The following is an 18,215-nucleotide window of genomic DNA, read 5'->3' as shown; positions in this document are numbered from 1 at the left end:
GCCAGGTGGGGTTGGGCTCTGCTGCCAGGCAAGCAGCAACAGAAGAAGGGGACAGAGTCTCAAGTTGTGCCAGGGCAGGTCTAGGCTGGATGTTAGGAGGAAGTTGTTGTCAGAGAGAGTGATTGGCATTGGAATGGGCTGCCCAGGGAGGTGGTGGAGTCACTGCTCCTGGATGTGTTCAAGCAAAGCCTGGATGAAGCACTTGGTGCCATGGTCTGGTTGACTGTATAAGGCTGGGTGCTAGATGGACTGGCTGAGCTTGGAGGTCTCTTCCAATCTGGTTGATTCTATGGGAATTTGTCTGCTTTTATCTGGGCTGTCTCTAAAGCCAGTGAGTCCTGCTCCTGCTTCCTGGAAGGCTTAGCCATGCTCCAGTAAAGCACTGCACTTAATGGGATTATTGATGTGTCTTAAATGGAATCCAGGGGCTCCAGGAGGATGGGAGCAGCTGCAGAGGGAAGGCAGTTTGGCATCTGCTAGGCACCCAGGCCAAGGGCAATACCCCGTCCCTGGGTCAGCCCCAGCTCCATCTCACAGTCAGTCCCACCTTGGGATCAGTCTCATCCCAAAGCCAGTCCCCTGCCAAGGTCAGGTCCATCCCATGGGTCAGCCACATTTTGGGTTTAGCCCCCAGACTCCATCCCAGGGTCAGCTCCTTTCCAGGGTCAAGGCCATTCTTGACTTCAGCTTCATCCCAGAGTTGGCCCCATCCTAAGGTCAGCTCCATCCTGGGCTCAGCCTTGCCTTGAGTTTAGACCCATCCCAGGGGCAGTTTCATCTCAAGCTCAGCTCCATCCCAGGGTCAGCCTCATTTTGGGTTTAGCCCCATCCCAGGGTCAGCTCCTTTCCAAGTTCAAGGCCATTATTAGGTTTAGCTTAATTCCAGAGTTGGCACCATCCCAAGGTCAGCTCCATCCCAGGGTCAGCCTCACCCCCAGTTCAGACTCACCTTGGGTTTAACCCCAGTTCCAGGGATCAGCCTCATTCCTGAGTCAACCTCATCCCCAGTTCATCATCTTGGATTTATCCTCACCCCAGGATCAGCCTCGTTCCTGGGTCAGCCCCATCCCAAGGTGAGCTCCACCCTGGGCTCAGCTGCATCCCAGGGTCAGCATCATCACAAAATGACATTCACGGTTGGCACCAGCTGCCCAATGGGCACAGACAAGAGAAGGTGCCCAGATGTCTCTTGCTCCTCAGCTGTGGGTGCCAGGGGCTGGGGAGGAATTACCTTCTCCTGAAGGCTCTGCTTTTCTTTCTTCACATCCTCCACCTGTGCCTGCAGCTCCCGGATCTGAGCGATATCTGTCGCCGACTGCAGAAAGAGGAAGCCTAAGAGTGGGAGCAGACCCCAGGGCTTGGAGCAGTGGGCAGGTGCCACAAGGAACGTGGTGCCAAAGCCTTGCTCATGCCAGCACCTCCTACCACCAAAACAGTCAGCTTTAATTCTCCTGACTCAGTGCAACTGCCCTAATTTTTGAGGCAATACTTGGAGACCAGGACAATAAGCATAGTGTCGAGGTCGATCCTGTCCCCAGGGACCTTCCAGACACAGACTCTTGGCTCTGTAACACCACTGCAAAGGGCACCAGACTGTGAGCTGTCCATCTCACCAACCCAGCCCTGCCCCCCTGAGAGCCTTGGGGTCCCTCAGCTCCGGCTACAATCCTGTGGGAGAACCTGGCTGTTGCTCAGGAAGCCCCAGGGCTGTCTGTCAGCACTAAAAAGTCAGCACTGAAAAAGCTCTGCTTGAGAAAAGAGTGAAAGAAAGAGAGAAGAGGATCCAGAGAGGAATGCTGGAGGATTTCCCAGCTACTGGGACCAAAGCCATGCCATCTCTTGAAAGAAGACTCAAAATCATGGGGGAGAGAAGCCAGAGCCGTGAGCCATCCCTTCCTCTCAACACATCATCTGCTTCCTGAGGTCCCTTCCCTGTGTCCCAGGGAAGGAGCTGCTGACCCTTCCCTGCCCCAACCCCTACCTGGGCAATCAGAGCTTTGTGCTTGGCCATGAGCTCGTTCAGGTCTTCCTGGTCCTCATCGATGCGCTTCAGGAGGTCAGCTCTCTCGTGCTGCAGCTGGTACAGCTGCTCATCCACCTGCAGGAGGGTCCATGGGGGCATTGGAGGAGCACAGCATGACACCACCCAGACCATGGCATCCTCAGGAACGTGCTGCCACCAGCCTCTCATCCCAAAACGGCACCAGGAGAAGCAAAGGCAGCTCCTGGATATCTGCAGAGGGGAACTATGGAATGCTGAACCCCTTCAGTGTCCACTGCTGCCTAAGGCAGTGGTGGAGGTCCCCATCCCTGGAGAGGTTTCAAAGCTGTGAAGATGCAGTGCTGAGGGCCACAGTTTAGTGGTGCCCTGACAGATAATGGTTGGATTCAATGACCTTGGAGGTCATTTCCAATCTTACTGAGTCAATGATTCTAAATATGCTGATTATTGCTCTCAAACAGAGGGAGGGAGGACTGTGCCCACTCCAATCCCACCTCCCCCTGCCCTTGCTACAGCTCCACAAACACACCAAGCTCTTGTTTCTGTTGAGGGTCTCCAGCTCTGTCTGTAAGTTCTCCAGTTGCAGGGCTGCTGTCTGCTGGCACCTCTGGGCCTCAGCACATTTGGCTTCACTCTCTTCCAGCTGGGAATAAAATGGGGCAGATGATGACTAAAGGTGCAGGACCCACATGCTGCTGCTGCTGCTGTTTATCCTGCATCTCCAGGTTCACTTACACCTCACCTCCAGAGCATTTCCCTCTGCTAACACAAACAGAAACTTGACCTTTTAACATCAGGTCAAGCAGTTTGGAGCTCTGAGCCACCTGCTCTGGTTGCAGATGTCCTTGCTGACTGCAAGGGGCTTGGACTAGATGACCTTTAAAGGTCCCTTCCCACCCAAAGCCTTCCATGCTGCCTCCAGAAGCAATCCTACCCACAAGCAGCCCTGGCACTGAGCTCTCCCCTGCCATGCTTCCACTCAGTTGAAATCAGAGACAAACACAGCTCCAGCACCTCTCATTAAACCATCGACTCCCAGGGTGGTTTGGGTTGGAAGGGACTTCAAAGCTCCTCTGACTCCAACCCCCCCACACCATGGACAGAGACACCTCCTACTAGACCAACTTGCTGAAGGCTGCCAGCTTCCATTCCACACAGCCACAGAGTGTCAGGGGCTGGAAGGGACCTCCAAAGCTCAGCCAGTGCAAGCCCCCTGCCAGAGCAGCATCTCCTGCACCAGATCACACAGCAACACATCCAGGCAGGGCTGGAATATCTCCAGAGAGGGAGACTTCACAACCCCCCTGGGCAGCCTGTCCCAGGGTTCTGCCACCCTCATAGGGAAAAAAATCCTCCTCCTGTTTGCACGGAACTTCCTCTGCCTCAGCTTCCACCACTGCCTCTTGTGCTGTTGGGCATCACCCAGCAGAGCCTGGCTCCAGCCTCCTGCCACTCACCTTTACATCTTTATAACCACTGCTGAGGTCACCTCTCAGTCTCCTCCTCTCCCAGCAGCACAGCCCCAGCTCCCTCAGGCTCTCCTCACAACAGAGCTGTTCCCCTCCTTTAACCATCTTTGTGGCTCTGTACTGGACTCTCTCAAGCAGTTCCATGTCCCTCTTGAACTGTGGGGCCCAGAACTGAACACAGCACTCCAGATGCAACCTCTCCAGGGCCAAGCAGAGGGGCAGGAGAACCTCTTTCAACCTACTAACCACAGCCCTTCTAATCCACCCCAGAATGGCATTGCCCCTCCTGGCCACCACAGCACATTGCTGGCTCACAGTCACCCTCCCATCCACAAGGACCTTTTCCACTTCACTGCCTTCTAAGAGGTCACTCCCCAAACCTATACTGAGGTTAGAATCATAGAATGGTTTAGCTTGGAAAGGACCTCAAAGCTCAGCCAGTTCCAACCCCTTGCCATAGGCAGGGACACCTCCCACTAGAACAGGTCGCTCAAGACCTCATCCAACCCAGTCCTGAACATCTCCAGGGAGGTTGTGGTGCACAGAATCACCCAATGTGATCTTTGATCACATTGAGTGATTCTGTGCACCACAACCTCCCTGGACAACCTGTACCAGTGTCTCACACCCCCCCCAACTCACTGCAAAAGAACCTCACCCTTGTTCTTTTCCCCTTCACACAACGGAATTTTCCACTTGGGAAAGGAGAAATTGAAATCACTCAAACCCCCCCCCCCAATTAAAAAAAATGCATAATGCATGAACTCCTGAAGAACATCTCAGTGAAGTGCTGCACCATCTGTTAAATACCTGAGCAAAAAAAAAACAAGGATGCTGCAGCCTTATTAAGAAGCAAAGCTCCACTTGGAGCCAGATGGATGCTGCTGAATGGAAACGGAGTGTTTCAGCTGAGCTCTCCTCACTGAGGAGCTGGGTGGGTTGCTGGTGGGCTGGTTTGGCTGCCTCTGAGCCTTGTTGTGAATGCCATCAGGAATGGTTTAGGTTTGAGGGAGGGAATAAATGCAGGGGTGAGAGAGAGGAAGAGGAGGAGGGGGGGTTAATGCGTGGCAGTGCAGCGGAAACTCAATAGCCTCTGAATCCTGAGGAGTTGGACTTTGATGGAATCACAGAGAATGGTTTGGGGTGGAAGAGACCTTAGAGAGCCTAGAATCCAGGAATGGATTAGGGTGGAATGGACCTTAGAGATCCTAGAATGCATGAATGCATTGGAGTGCAATGAACCTTAGAGACCCTAGAATCCATGAATGGATTGGAGTGGAATGGACCTTAGAGACCCTAGAAGCCATGAATGGATTGGAGTGGAATGCACCTTAGAGATCCTAGAATCAATGAATGATTTGGGGTGGAATGGACCTTAGAGACCCTAGAATCCATGAATGGATTGGAGTGGAATGGACCTTAGAGACCCTAGAATCCATGAATGGATTGGAGTGGAATGGACCTTAGAGATCCTAGAATAGTTTGGGGTGGAAAGAAACCTAGAAATCCTAGAATGGTTTGGGGTGGAATGGAACTTAGAGAACCCAGAATCCATGAATGGATTGGGGTGGAAGGAACCTCACAGATCCTAGAATGTTTTGGGGTGGAAGGAATTTTAGAGATCCTAGCATGGTTTGGGGTGGAATGGACCTTAGAGATACCAGAATCCATGAATGGATTGGGGTGGAAGGAACCTTAGAGATCCTAGCATGGTTTGGGGTGGAATGGACCTTAGAGATCCTAGCATGGTTTGGGGTGGAATGGACCTTAGAAATCCTAGCATGGTTTGGGGGGAAGAGGACCCTAGAAATCATTTAGTTCCAACTCCCCTGCCACAAGCAAGGACACCTCTGACTAGACCAAAATGCTCAGGGTCCTCCCTGGGCAAGCTGTTCCAGGGTCTCACTGCCCTCACTGTAAAGAATGTCTTCCATGGAGATGGGCATGGCTATGGGCATGAGTATGAGCATGGACATGAGCATGACCATGGACATGGGCACTCCATCAGCCACGCCAGGCTGAGCTCACCTTCCCTTCCCTTCTTCCTCGGCGCAGGTGGGAACAGCTGGTGCTGGCAGATGTTCTTTCTGCAGAACCATTATCTCAATGACATCTGCATGGTGTTGGAGTTGCTCCTGCCTCCTGATGGCTTTGTTGCTGTGCAGATTAATTAATCACTGCTGGGTTTGGAGAGTTGGCATCTTTAGCTCAGCCCTGGTGCTTCGGTGGTGTGGGCTGCGCAACCATGGCCAGCTTAGTGTCATCTATGGGCACCCCACGGGACCTCAAGCTCACCCCAAGGCTCAGATTGCCCCCAGCGTGGTGGGCACAAGTGTGGAACGTGCCTGCAGCTAGTCAGGTTGCTCAGCACCAGCTATGAGCTGGCTTGAACTAAGGAAAATCCACTGTGATTCCTGCTCCTTTCTCTAGCATCCCTGAAGGACCTGGGATTGTTCAGCCTGGAGAGAATGAGGCTGAGCAGAGACCTTCTGGTTCTCTGCAACTCTCTGAAAGGAGGCTGTAGCCAGGTGGAGTTTGTTCTCTTCTCTCTACTATCAGGTGATAAGATGAGCAGAAGTGGCCAGAAGTTGCCCCAGGGGAAGTTTAGGTTGGACATGAGGAACAATCTCTGCCCCTCGAGGGAAGTCAAAGCCTGGTTCAAGCTGCCCAGGGCAGTGGTGGAGACCCCATCCCTGGAGGGGTTTTAAAGGTGTGGAGATGTGGTGCTAAGGGATGAGGTTTAGCAGTGGCCTGGCAGTGCTGGGTTAATGACTCAACTTGGTCAGACTCTGATCTGAAAGGTCCCTTCCAACCCAAATGCTTCTGTGAGTGCCTGATTCTCAGATCCCTATGGCAACACAACCCAAACCAAGGGCTGCTGGAGCTCCTCATTAGACAGCCAGCAAACGTGCTGAGCAGAAAGTAATTAACAGGGCTGCAGGAAATACAAAGAGAAGACTACTTCACCACTGTTGGCTTAATCACAGAGAAGAGCTTCTGACAAGGAGACTCTCCTCAGCACCAGAGGCTCTTCTCACTGCCTGGGGCAGCAGGATGCTCACACAGAACAAGGTCACCACTCACCCCATGGACAATTGCAGTCAGACCTGCAGCTAATTCTTGTGCCTTACCCAATGGGAATCAGAGAGTGGCTTGAGCTAGAAGGGACCTTAAAGATCATCTAGTTCCAATCTCTTCCATAGGCAAGGACACCTCCACCTAGAGCAGGTGGCTCAAAGCATCACTGCAGGTGTTTGAGGCCAGGCTGGATGAGGAGGTGCCCACAACTTCTCTGGGCAACCTGTTCCAGTCTCACCACTTCCATAGCAAGGAATTCCTTCCTAACCTCCAGTCTAAATCTACCCTGCTCTACTTTCAAGCCCTTTCTCCTCATCCTATCACTACAAGCCCTTGTAAAAAGTCCCTCCCCAGCTCTCCTGTAGCCACCTTCAAGTACTACTAGAAAGTTCCCTTGGAGCCTTCTCTTCTCCAGGCTGAGCATCCCCAGCTCCTTCAGCCCGCTCCGCTGGGCAGGGAGGTGCCCTCCCAGATACCCACCTGCTTGTGCAGCTTCTGCAGCTCCTGGGCACTGGCAGCAGGCTCTCCAGGGGCTGTCACCAGCAGCTGGACGTCAGCCAGCAGAGCCCGGGTGCGCCGCAGGTCCCGCCGCAGCCGCTTCTCCACGTCGAAGTCTCGGTGGCCAATCTGAAGGAGAGAGGAGAGGAAGTGTCCTGAGAGTCCTGCTCTCCCCAGAACCTCTCCACTAGACCTTTCCACTCCAAGGTGAACATTCCCCATTCTGAAGCAGGTCCAGAGTAGGGCAGCAAAGCTGGGGAAGGGTCTGGAGAAGAGGGGTGGTGAGAAGCAGCTGAGGGAACAGGGATCGTAGAATCAAGCAGGTTAGAAGAGACCTCCAAGCTCATCCAGTGCACAAACCCTATGAGGAGAGGCTGAGGGAGCTGGGGGTGTGCAGCCTGCAGAAGGGGAGGCTCAGGGGTGACGTCACTGCTGTCTACAACTACCTGAAGGGACATTGTAGCCAGGTGGGGGGTGACCTCTTCTCCCAGACAACCAGCAACAGAACAAGGGGACATAGTCTCAAGTTGTGCCAGGGCAGGTCTAGGCTGGATGTGAGGAGGAAGTTGTTGGCAGAGAGAGTGATTGGCATTGGAATGGGCTGCCCAGGGAGATGGTGGAGTCACCATCCCTGTGGGTGTTCAAGAAAAGCCTGGATGAGGCACTTAGTGCCATGGTCTGGTTGACTGGATAGGGCTGGGTGCTAGGTTGGACTGGCTGAGCTTGGAGGTCTCTTCCAGCCTGCCTGATTCTATGATTCTATGATTCAACCTAGTACCCAGCCCTAGCCAATCAACCAGACCATGGCACTGAATGCCTCATCCAGGCTTTTCTTGAACACTTCCAAGGATGGCAACTCCACCATCTCCTTGGGCAGCCCAGGTTCAGTCTGGTGAAGAGGAGGCTGAGAGCAGACCTCATTTCTCTCTGCAACTCCCTGAAAGGAGGTTAGTCTCTTCTCGCAAGGAAGAAGCAATAGGATGAGAAGAAATGGCCTCAAGTTGCACCAGGGGAGGGTTAAGTTGGAGATTAGGAAACATTTCTTTGTTGCAAAAGTGGCCAAGGATTGGAACAGGCCACCCAGGGAGATGATGGAGTCCCCATCCCTGGAGGTGTTCAAGGAACGTGTGGCCATGGCACCTGGGGTCATGATTTAATGGTGATGGTGGTGTTGTGTGGTAGGTTGGACTCAGTGACCTTAGAGGATTTTTTCCAACCCAAACAATCCTGTGATCCCATGATTCTATTCCCCACATGGTCTGGGAAGAGAGGGGGAGGGTCAGGAGAAGGAGAGAGGGTCAAGAGAAGGGGAGACCCAGAAGCTGTGAGTCCAGTATCCATGCTAGGAGCCAGTGAAGAAAATGCAGAAATGACTGTGTCAAAAATCCCAGGGAAAAACCTCTCTGTCCCTTGAGGGGAAAAGACTGACAAAGGCAGGAGAAAGCCAATCCAAAGGGGAAAGGGGATGCCCCAGCAGCTGCTGCTGAGGAAACTTGGTGTGGGGTTATTCCCACACCCCTGATGCAAAGCATCTGGAGTCCCTGTCAGCCACCGTGGGGTGGAACCTATGCAGCCACCCCTCTGACAATCCCCAGCCTTGACTCCCTCCAACCCTGCTGAGGCATTCTGGAAGCTCATCCCGGGGCACTGTGGTGTCACCTCACTACTCTGAAACCTTTTAAAGTAGTAGAAAGGACTTCAGAACAAACCAAAACACAAACCCATCCTCCACTCTCCCCCCTCAAGCTGTGAGCAGCCATGGTTTCTAGGAGAAAAGAATCAGCAAACCAGCAGCTGAACAGGGAGATGGCTCCAGAGCTTGATTTCAGACTTAGTGGAGTGGAAGAACATTTCCCACCGTGTCTGTTCTCCACAGCTCTCCTTTCAAACTCCTTCTCCTGTTTTCTGTCTGCTGGCTGAAATTAATTGTGTGGATTTGACCTTGCAACCCAGTCCGCAGCCGGCTGGCATTTGCTGGGAGCAGAAATCGTTGGCATCTCCATTTCCTTAATTAGTTTTCTGGGCTGGATGGGGTTGGGTTTGGGTTTTTTTTTTCCCCTCTCACTTAATAAACTGTTCTGAACTCCCTGACCACTGTACATCAGGTGGGGTTTGAGCCACTGCAGTGGAGCAGCTCTGCTGTCATCCCTGCAGGCAGAATCTTGGAGAGCGTTCATAGAATCATAGCACCAGAGAACCATAGAATCACAGGATCATAGAATCATAGGACCACAGGATCATAGAATCAACCAGGCTGGAAGAGACCTCCAAGGTCATCCAGTCCAACCTAGCACCCAGCCCTATCCAATCAACCAGACCATGGCACTAAGTGCCCCAGCCAGGCTTTGCTTCAACACCTCCAAGCGCGGCGACTCCACCACCTCCCTGGGCAGCCCATTCCAATGCCAATCACTCTCTCTGCCAACAACTTCCACCTAACATCCAGCCTAGACCTCCCCTGGCACAACTTGACACTGTGTCCCCTTGTTCTATTGCTGCTTGCCTGGCAGAAGAGACCAACCCCACCTGGCTACAGCCTCCCTTCAGGTAGTTTGAGACAACAATGAGGTCTGCCCTGAGCCTCCTCTTCTCCAGGCTAATCAACCCCAGCATCATCTTCCCATAGTTCAAGGTTTCTCCATCATCATGCAGAAGGGATATGGGGGGTCACAGACTCATGGAATGGCTTGGATTGGAAGGGACCTTCAAGATCATCTAGTTCCAACCTCCCTGCCATGGGCATAGACACCTAACAAGTAACCTAGGTTATGCAAGACCTCCTCCAGCTTGGCTTTGTCTCACCTCCACAGAGGAGGCATCCACAACCTGCCTGGGCAACCCTTTGTGGGCTGTAGCTGGAAGCAGCAGGGCAGGTACAGCAGTCACCACCTCCTACAACTTTCCAGCCTTGGAAGTGATCTCCTAGCCCAATCTAGAACTCTACTCCACAAGATTCACCTTAAACCATAGCCCCAAGCCCCACAGCCAAACCACCCTTACACACATCCAGGCTGGGTGACTGCACCACCTCCCTGGGCAGCTCATTCCAGTCCCTGACCACTCTCTCCAGGAAAAACTTCTTCCTAATGTCTAATCTAAACCTCCCCAGCCTCAGCTTGAGGCCATTCCCCCTTCTTCTGTCTCAAATTCCCTGTGAGCAGAGCCCAGCAGCAGCCTCTCCACGATGTCCCTTCAGGTAGCTATAGACAGCAATGAGGTCTGCCCTCAGCCTCCTCTTCCTCAAACTAAAATCCTTTAAGATGATCCAATTCAACCATCCACCCAACACCACCTGTGGCCATTAAACCATGCCCCAGAGGGCCATGTCCATGAGTTTCTTGAACACCTCCAGGACTGGTGAATCCATCACCTCCCTGGCCCAGGATGGAGCTTGGTGGGACTGGTTATCTCCTGTGTGATGCTTCTGCCCACAGCCTGGCAGGCAGTGCCTGCTGTCACACATGCCACTGCTCTGCTGGTGCTGGGAAGAGGCAGGGGACAGAGGACACAGCAGCCAGCTGCACATGCCTGAAGAACCAAGCTGCTGTCCTCTCCACACACACATTCCCACTCCCTTTTTGACAGGCAGTGGGGGCAAGGCCAGCAGTGCACTTTGCCTGGCCGAGGGGTAGCAGTGAGGAGAGGGGAGAAGGCTTCAGCCCCATCAGGCTGCCCCCCGAGGTGGGAACCTTCCTCTTACCTGCTCACACAAGGTGCCAATGAGCCCTTCCAGGTCCTGCTTCTCACGTAGCACCTTCTTCTTCTCCTCATACTCCTGCTCCAGCTGCATCTCCAGCTGCCGGAGCTGTGCACAGGAGAAGAAGCCAGCTCAGAGCATGGCCACCACCCTGTCAAAGCCCCATGTCCTGGCAGGGCATGGCCACCCCCACAGCAGGAATCTGGTAGCTTCTGGCAGAGGATGCTCACCAAAGCCTCCCATCGCTGCAGCTGCTGCTAGGGACCAGGCAGGGGCCACTGCTACCCTCAAGGCAGTGCCGCTGCTCCTCACTAGGAGGAACAGACAAAGCTGTTCTGGTACCTGCAGGACTTCTGGGGACATGCTGGCCTGTTTGAGCCACCCTGCCTGCCAGGCATGGCCTGAGCTCAGGAGTGGTTACATGCTCCATTCAGCCAAGCCAGAAGAGGGTTTGGCTCTAGGGTCTGGAGCATGAATCTCCTGAGGAGTGGCTGAGGGAGGTTTAGGCTGGGCATGAGGAACAATTTCTTCCCCTTAAAGGGTTGTCAAGGTCTGGCCCAGGTTGCCCAGAGCAGTGGTGGAGTCTCCAGCCCTGGAGAGGTTTCAAAGCCATGGAGATGTGGTGCTGAGGGCCATGGTTCAGTGGTGCCCTGGCAGTGCTGGGTTAAGGGCTGGGCGAGCTGAAAGGTCTCTTCCAACCCAAACAATTCCATGATTCTGTCATTCCTCCAGGTTTCCTCAAGCTCATTCCATGACCACAAAGAAGGCAAGGAACATGCTTCTTGCTCCAGGTGCCCACCAGTGAGGGCATCAGAGGTCTTGCAGGGCAGAGTGTGGCACAAAGGTAGGGTTTGTCCCCAGGAATAAAGGGAGCATAAGATCCAGCACCAAGTCTTCACCCCTCTTGCTCAAGCATCACCTTCCCACAGCACTGCAGCAGCATCACCTGGCACCCCAGAGCTCTGCCACGCAGCTGAGAAAGGTCCAGCAAGTCCAGCTGGGTGCTGGTGGTAGCAATGTGCTGCCAAGCCAAGGCAGCTCACTGCCAGCCTGCTCCTCCCCCTCAGGAGCAGCTGCTTGGCTGTGCCTGTGGGAGCCAGCGTGCCAGGCTGTGACCCTGGCATAGCTCCCTGGAGTCCTCCCTGCCCCAGCCACCTCCTGCAGCCCCAGCTGCTGCTCAGACTGGGTTTAAAACAGGAATGGAAGCAAGCTGCTGAAGACTGGAGGCTCTCCAGGGTGTCTCTGCCACGTAGTCATTTGGAAAACAGTCCTGGGGCCATACAGGGTGAAGGAGAGAAGGATGAAGCTTGCGCTGAGGGAAGTTGTGTGCCAGCCATGCTGGCAGCCCCCTGCTCTCTGCCCTAGGTAACAATGGAGATGGAGGTGCAGGAGGGCAGGGAGGACCCTAGGAGAAGCCCTGAGCTGGTTGTGAGGATATGACAGAGAACTGCTTGGGTTGGAAAAGGCCTCTAAGATCACTGAGGCCAACCATCAACCCAACCCCACCATGGCCATCAAGCCATGGCCCCAGGTGCCACGGCCACACACCTCTTGGACACCTCCAAGCATGTGGACTCCACCACCTCCCCGGGCAGCCTCTGCCAACCCATCCCCACCCCTGCAGCAAAGAAAGGGTGAGCAGAGCTCATGCTGGGCTGGTGGTGGGAAAGCAGCTCTCACCCCCCTGAGGAGGAAGGACCTTCGGGGATCCTCCTTTGCACCGTGGGAGGAGGGGCAGCCAGCTTTGTGTGTTCCCCCCCCCCCCCCCGTACCCAGCGCCACCCTACCCTCTTCTGGCAGGACTGCCGCACGTCCTCCAGCTCCTCCTCCTTGTCCTCCAGCTCCTTCTGCTGCATCTGCTTCATCCGCTCTATCTCCAGCTCCAGCCTCAGATGGAGCTGAAAGAGCCCGAGGTGAAGGTGCCAGGGGTGCCCCCCGGCGCTGGGGGGGATGCTGGCGGTGTGGGCGTGGGCTGGAGGCGCCCCTGGGGACCGCCTTACCTGCTCCAGGTGATCGACAGCAGCCGTTTGCCGCTCCAGCTCCTTCCGCTGCTCGCCAGCGCTGGCCTCCAGCTCCCAGAGCTGCTTCTTGAGCGTGGGCACGCTGTGGGCATCCAGGGCACTGGGGGTGCTGAGCTCCTGCAGCCGGCTGGACAGCAGGCTCAGCCTCTGTGCCAGGCTGGCCACCTCTGCCTCCTTCTGCTGCTCGGCAGGGGGGCAGAGGATGAGTCCCAAGCGTAGGAGAGAGGTTTTGTGCAAGCATCCTGACCTTAGAGCCCAGACAGCTTCCCAACAGCGACAGCAGAAGCACCCTGGAGCAGCAGTGGGCAGACCCTGCCCTGCACGGACCCCATGCCCTCAGCAACCCTCTTGCTCTTCACAGAACCACAGACTGGTTTGGCTGGTTTGGCTGGGAAGGGATCTCTGCAGGTTCATCCAGCCCAACCCCGCTGCAGCCAGCAGGGACATCTGCAACCAGGGCCCCAAACAGCCTGACCTGCAGTGCTTCCAGGCATGGGGCATCAGCCACCTCTGGGGGAGCTGGGCCAGGCTCTCACCACCCCCAGTGTCAAACACTTCTCCCTTCTCTCCACTCTGAATCTGCCTCTTTTAGTTCAAACCCTCACCCCTTGTCCTGTCACCACAGGCTCTGCTCAGAAGTCTGGCCCCAGCTTTCCTCTTGGCCCCTCTAAGCACTGAGAAGACACCAGAAGCTCTCCCTAGAGCCTTCTCCTCTCCAGGCAGACCAACCCCAACTCTCAGCTCGGCCTCCCAGCAGAGCCCTTCCAGCCCTGCCAGCATTGCTGTGCCCTCCTTTGCCCCCCCTCCAGCAGGTCCCTGTCTGTGCTGTGGACTCCAGAGCTGGTCCCAGCACTGCAGGTGGGGACTCAGCAGAGCACAGCAGAGGGCAGAATCCCCTCCCTGCCCCTGCTGCCCACACTGCTGGGCATCAGCCCAGGATGAGCTTTGCTGCCTGGCTCCTGATCTCACCTTCTATCTCCTGTGGGGTGTCCCCACAGGGGTTCTCCTCATCCCCTGCTGCCCAGGGGATCCCCCCAGCCCCTCTGCCACGAGGGGCACCTGACACAGCATCACCCCATGGGAGCACAGACCTGCACCTGCTTGCAGGTGAGTTTATGGCTGGAGATGTGAGGAAGACCACAACTGACTTCAGCAAAACGAGCTTGGGGTTAATCAGCTACATGAGTGGATGGAAACCACTGCTACAAACTGATCCCTGTTCTTCTGGCAGAGGAGGGCAGTGCTGAAATACCTTAGGGAGGCCCTAGAGCTGTGCTACAAGAGATGGGAACCACCTTGCTGGGATTTTCCTGGTGGCCTCTGCTGGGACTGATCAGAGCTTGGCTCCAAGAGCTGGTGTCAAAGAGGGATGACCCCATCTTACCTCCAAGCTCTGCTGCAGTTTGCCCATCTCCCAGCGGATGCTGGTGTTCTCCTGTGACACTTTTTCACGGAGGCTCTTCTCAAAGGCAGATTCCCCCAGGGCTTGGGCTAACTGCAGGTCGAATCTGGAGAGCAGACAAATGTCAGCCCCCACCTGAGATGATTTGCAATGGCAGCACAGCAGCCTTCTGCTCGAGGGCAACGGCAGAAGGGCAGGGAGACAGCCTCAGGCAGCAGCACACCAACCCCTCCTGGTGTTTGGCTTCCCAAGTGCTCCTGGCTGCCAGCATTTTGTGCCCCCCCAGTCACTCCACACAAGTGAAGGGCAGCCACGTTGCTGAAGGGCTCTGACACAAGCCTGGTGAGGACCAGTTGAGAGAACTTGAGTTGTTTAGTCTTCAGAAGAGGAGGCTGAGAGGAGACCTCATCACCCTCCAAGACTCCCTGAAAGGAGGCTGGAGCCAGGTGGGGGGAGGGGGATTGGTCTCTTCTCACATGCAACAAGGGCACATCAAAGCTTGAGCATGAGGGTGCCCCAACACTCAGTGAGCTGGGAACCAGGCAGCCCTCTCCAAGATGCCACCAAGTGTTACCATGGAATCATTGAGGCTAGAAGAGACCTCTGAGATGATCAAACCCAACTGCTCACCCAGAGCTCACAATCCACCACCACCACCACTGCTAAGCCACTGCCACTAAACCACATCATAGAATCAAGCAGGTTGGAAGAGACCTCCAAGCTCAGCCAGGCCAACCTAGCACCCAGCCCTGGCCAATTAACCAGACCATGGCACTGATTGTCTCATCCAGGCTTTGCTTCAGCACCTCCAGGGATGGGGACTCCACCACTCCCAGCACCACATCCACCTCCAGGGATGGGGACTCCACCACCCCCTTGAGCAGACTGTTCCCATCTTTGATGACCCTTTCCTTGAAGAAATTGTTCCTCATGTCCAACCTGAACCTCCCCTGGCACAACTTGAGGCTGTTACACAGAATCACACACAGAGAACCATGCAGGTTGGCAAAGCCCCTCAGGATCACCAAGTCCAACCTAGAACCCTACTCTACAAGATTCACCTTCAACCATAGCTGCAAGCACCACATCCAAACCACCCTGAAACACAGCCAGGCTGGGTGACTCCATCACCTCCCTGGGCAGCTCATTCCACTCCCCGACCACTCTCTCCATGAAAACCTTCTTCCTAATATCCAATCCAAACCTCCCCAGCCTCAGCTCGAGGCCATTCCCCCTTCTTCTGCCTTCAATTACATCGGGAATTATCCCATTCTGGAAGCATTTTACAGTCCCACAGCAAGGAGATGTAAAAAGGAACCTCCTGGCTTGGTGCAACCTCCAGCACCCAAGACAGATGAAAGCCGTGGCTCTTCCAGCAGCTCCTCACTCAAAGCCACCTCAGGCATCCCTGTCCCCTTCCCTCACAGCTGTCCCCACCAGTCTTACTTCTTTTGCCTCTTCTCCAGCTCGTGGCCGCGGGTCTGCAGGTTCTCAGCCTGCACTCGAGCGTCCTCCAGCTCACACAGCAGGCGCCGGCACCGCCGCCGCAGCTGCTGCAGCGCCTTCCTGGCTGCCTCCCAGCCTGCTTGCGCCTCGGCCAGCTGTGGGGAGAGGCGACAGCGAGCTGTGAAGGAGCCCTGCAGCACAGGGACCCTACAGCCACTCCCTGTCTGGGGCTTGACCCCTCTCCAGCACCAGGGAATGGTGCACTTGGGGATCTTCCTTCTAACAAGGGTGCCTGGAGCCCTTATGCTCCAAGTCTGCTGGCAGCATCACACCCCACTCTAAACCACCCCATCCTGCCCTACACCATCCCATGCCATCCCATCCCACCCTACACCATCCCATCCCGCCCTACACCATCCCATACCACCTCATCCCACCCTACACCATCCCCTCCCACCTCTACACCAGCCCATACCATCCCTTCCCCTTCCATCCTACACCACCCCACCCTACACCATCCCATACCATCCCATCCAACCCTACACCATCCCCTCCCCTCCCATCCTACACCACCCCACCCTACACCATCCCATACCATCCCATCCAACCCTACACCATCCCCTCCCCTCCCATCCTACACCACCCCACCCTACACCATCCCATCCAACCCTACACCATCCCCTCCCCTCCCATCCTACACCACCCCACCCTACACCATCCCATCCTGCCCTACACCATTCCATACCATCTCATCCCACCCTATACCATCCCCTTCCATCCTACACCATCCCATCCTACACTACCCTCTCTAACCTCTACACCATCCCACCCCACCCTACACCATCCCATCCCATCTCATCCCACCCTATACCACCGCAGCCGCAGCCTACACTGTCCCATCCCATCCCACCAGACCTCATCCCACCCTACACCATCCTATCCCACCCGACCCCATCCCATCCTACACCATCCCACCCTACACCATCCCATCCCACTCCACCCCACCCTACACCATCTGATCCCACCCCATCCCACTTTACACCATCCCACTCTACACCACCTCACCCTACCCTACACCATCCCACCCCATCCCATGCCACCTCACCCCACCCCACCCCTCCTGCTCAGTCAGCTCCAAGGGTGGATGCCTGATCCCATTCCTGGAGCCAAGGAGTTGACTGCTCCGAGAATTCACACGGGGTTTTTTTGGAGAGGGCCAGAGGCAGAGCTCCGAGCAGCCAGAGGATGCTCTCATTAAGGACTGACTTTAACTAAGCAAAGCTCTGGCGTTAATGAAGCCTGTAATTCCAGAGCAGCTCTCGGGAAGCAAATGGGCTGCTTGGCTTTACTCAGGCTCCTCAGCCTGGGCTGCTTCTCTGATTACTCTTTAATGGGCCATGAATAACTCTCATTTCTTCAGCTCTTCCTCCTGGGAGGTGTCCTGCCTCCAGGCACTTGGGCTTTTTCCCTCCTGATGCCAAAGCTTGGCAACTGCCAGCCCTTTGCCTCAGCAGCTCTTTGTGGGACAGATGATGGAACTGTAAAATGGATTGGAAGGGACCTTCAAGATCATCCAGTTCCAGCCCCCTGCCATGGGCAGGGACACTTCCCACTGGGCTCATCCAACCTGGCCTTGGATACCTTCAGGGAGGGAGCATCCACAACCTCTCCAGGCAACTTGTTCCAGTGATGATGGTGCAAGCACAAGCCAAGAACATCAAGACCCACCACTAACTTCCTCCCCACCCTAGAGCTTCCCAAGCCCATGCTCACTCCTGGGCTTGACCAAGGTTGAATTTTGGCATCATTTAGGTATTGGAATAAGTTCCCCAGGGAGGTGGTGGAGTCACCATCCCTGGAGGTGTCCAAGTGGTGCGTGGCCATGGCACTTTGGGATATAGTTCAACGGCCATGGTGGTGTTGGGTTGAGGGTTGGCCTCAAATGATCTTAGAGGGTTTTTCCAACCCAAAGAGTTCTGTGATTCGATGGAAGTGACTTTTCAAGCTGCTCAGTGAGAGCAACAGCAGCAGCAGCAAGCAGCTGCGTTTCTGAGCCCCAGCCCTGGGATGCTTCACCTGGCCAGCACCACAAAGAGAGGACCTCCAGCTTCAGTAACATCCCTGGCCCTTCAGCGTGCCCCTGGGGAGTCCCTGACCCCTCCTGTCCCACAAAACCAGCAGCTTGCCTTTTGCTCCAGCCCTGCCTTGGCTCCCAGCTCAGACTCCAGGCGCTCCTCCAGCTGTGCCAGCCTCTTCCGCAGGAAGGAGATCTCCGTCTGCGCGCAGTCAAACCGCACCTGCCACTCGTCCTCTGCCGAGGCACAGACACCCAGAGGGGCTGGGTGGGTGCTCAGGCCGTGCCAGGGGCAGATGTGTCAATGCTCACTGACACCACAGCTCCTGCACATCGTGAGCACCAGTACTGAGCTGGTAAGGTGCAGCTGGCCCAGCTCACACACAACTGTGGAGCTCTTTCGGTTGGAAGAGACCTTGGAGGTCACTGAGTCCAACTATTAGCCCAGCACTGCCACTGGTGCCACTGCACCATGGCCCTCAGCACCACATCTATGTGGCTTTGAAACCCCTTCAGGGATGAAGACTC

At 55.3% G+C, this 18,215-nt stretch overlaps 1 protein-coding gene across 1 annotated transcript in view; it reads right to left on the bottom strand.

The window, feature by feature from the left end:
* MYO18B (myosin XVIIIB) overlaps positions 1-18,215 on the bottom strand; it is an 87,454-nt gene that overhangs the window by 28,096 nt on the left and 41,143 nt on the right. Inside the window, exons 29-38 of the mRNA XM_064169055.1 lie at positions 17,800-17,924; positions 15,614-15,768; positions 14,150-14,273; positions 12,745-12,945; positions 12,532-12,642; positions 10,748-10,852; positions 7,030-7,176; positions 2,532-2,645; positions 1,982-2,098; positions 1,232-1,315 (exon numbers count right to left, since the gene is read on the bottom strand). Of these exons, the coding sequence (XP_064025125.1) occupies positions 1,232-1,315; positions 1,982-2,098; positions 2,532-2,645; positions 7,030-7,176; positions 10,748-10,852; positions 12,532-12,642; positions 12,745-12,945; positions 14,150-14,273; positions 15,614-15,768; positions 17,800-17,924 (1,283 nt within the window). The remainder of the gene's footprint in view (positions 1-1,231; positions 1,316-1,981; positions 2,099-2,531; positions 2,646-7,029; positions 7,177-10,747; positions 10,853-12,531; positions 12,643-12,744; positions 12,946-14,149; positions 14,274-15,613; positions 15,769-17,799; positions 17,925-18,215) is intronic.

Source organism: Pogoniulus pusillus, chromosome 30 (genome assembly GCF_015220805.1).
Source record: "Pogoniulus pusillus isolate bPogPus1 chromosome 30, bPogPus1.pri, whole genome shotgun sequence".
Taxonomy (NCBI): Eukaryota; Metazoa; Chordata; class Aves; order Piciformes; family Lybiidae; genus Pogoniulus; species Pogoniulus pusillus.
Note: the sequence above shows the minus strand (reverse complement) of the source record. Positions and strands in the feature narration are given on the sequence as shown.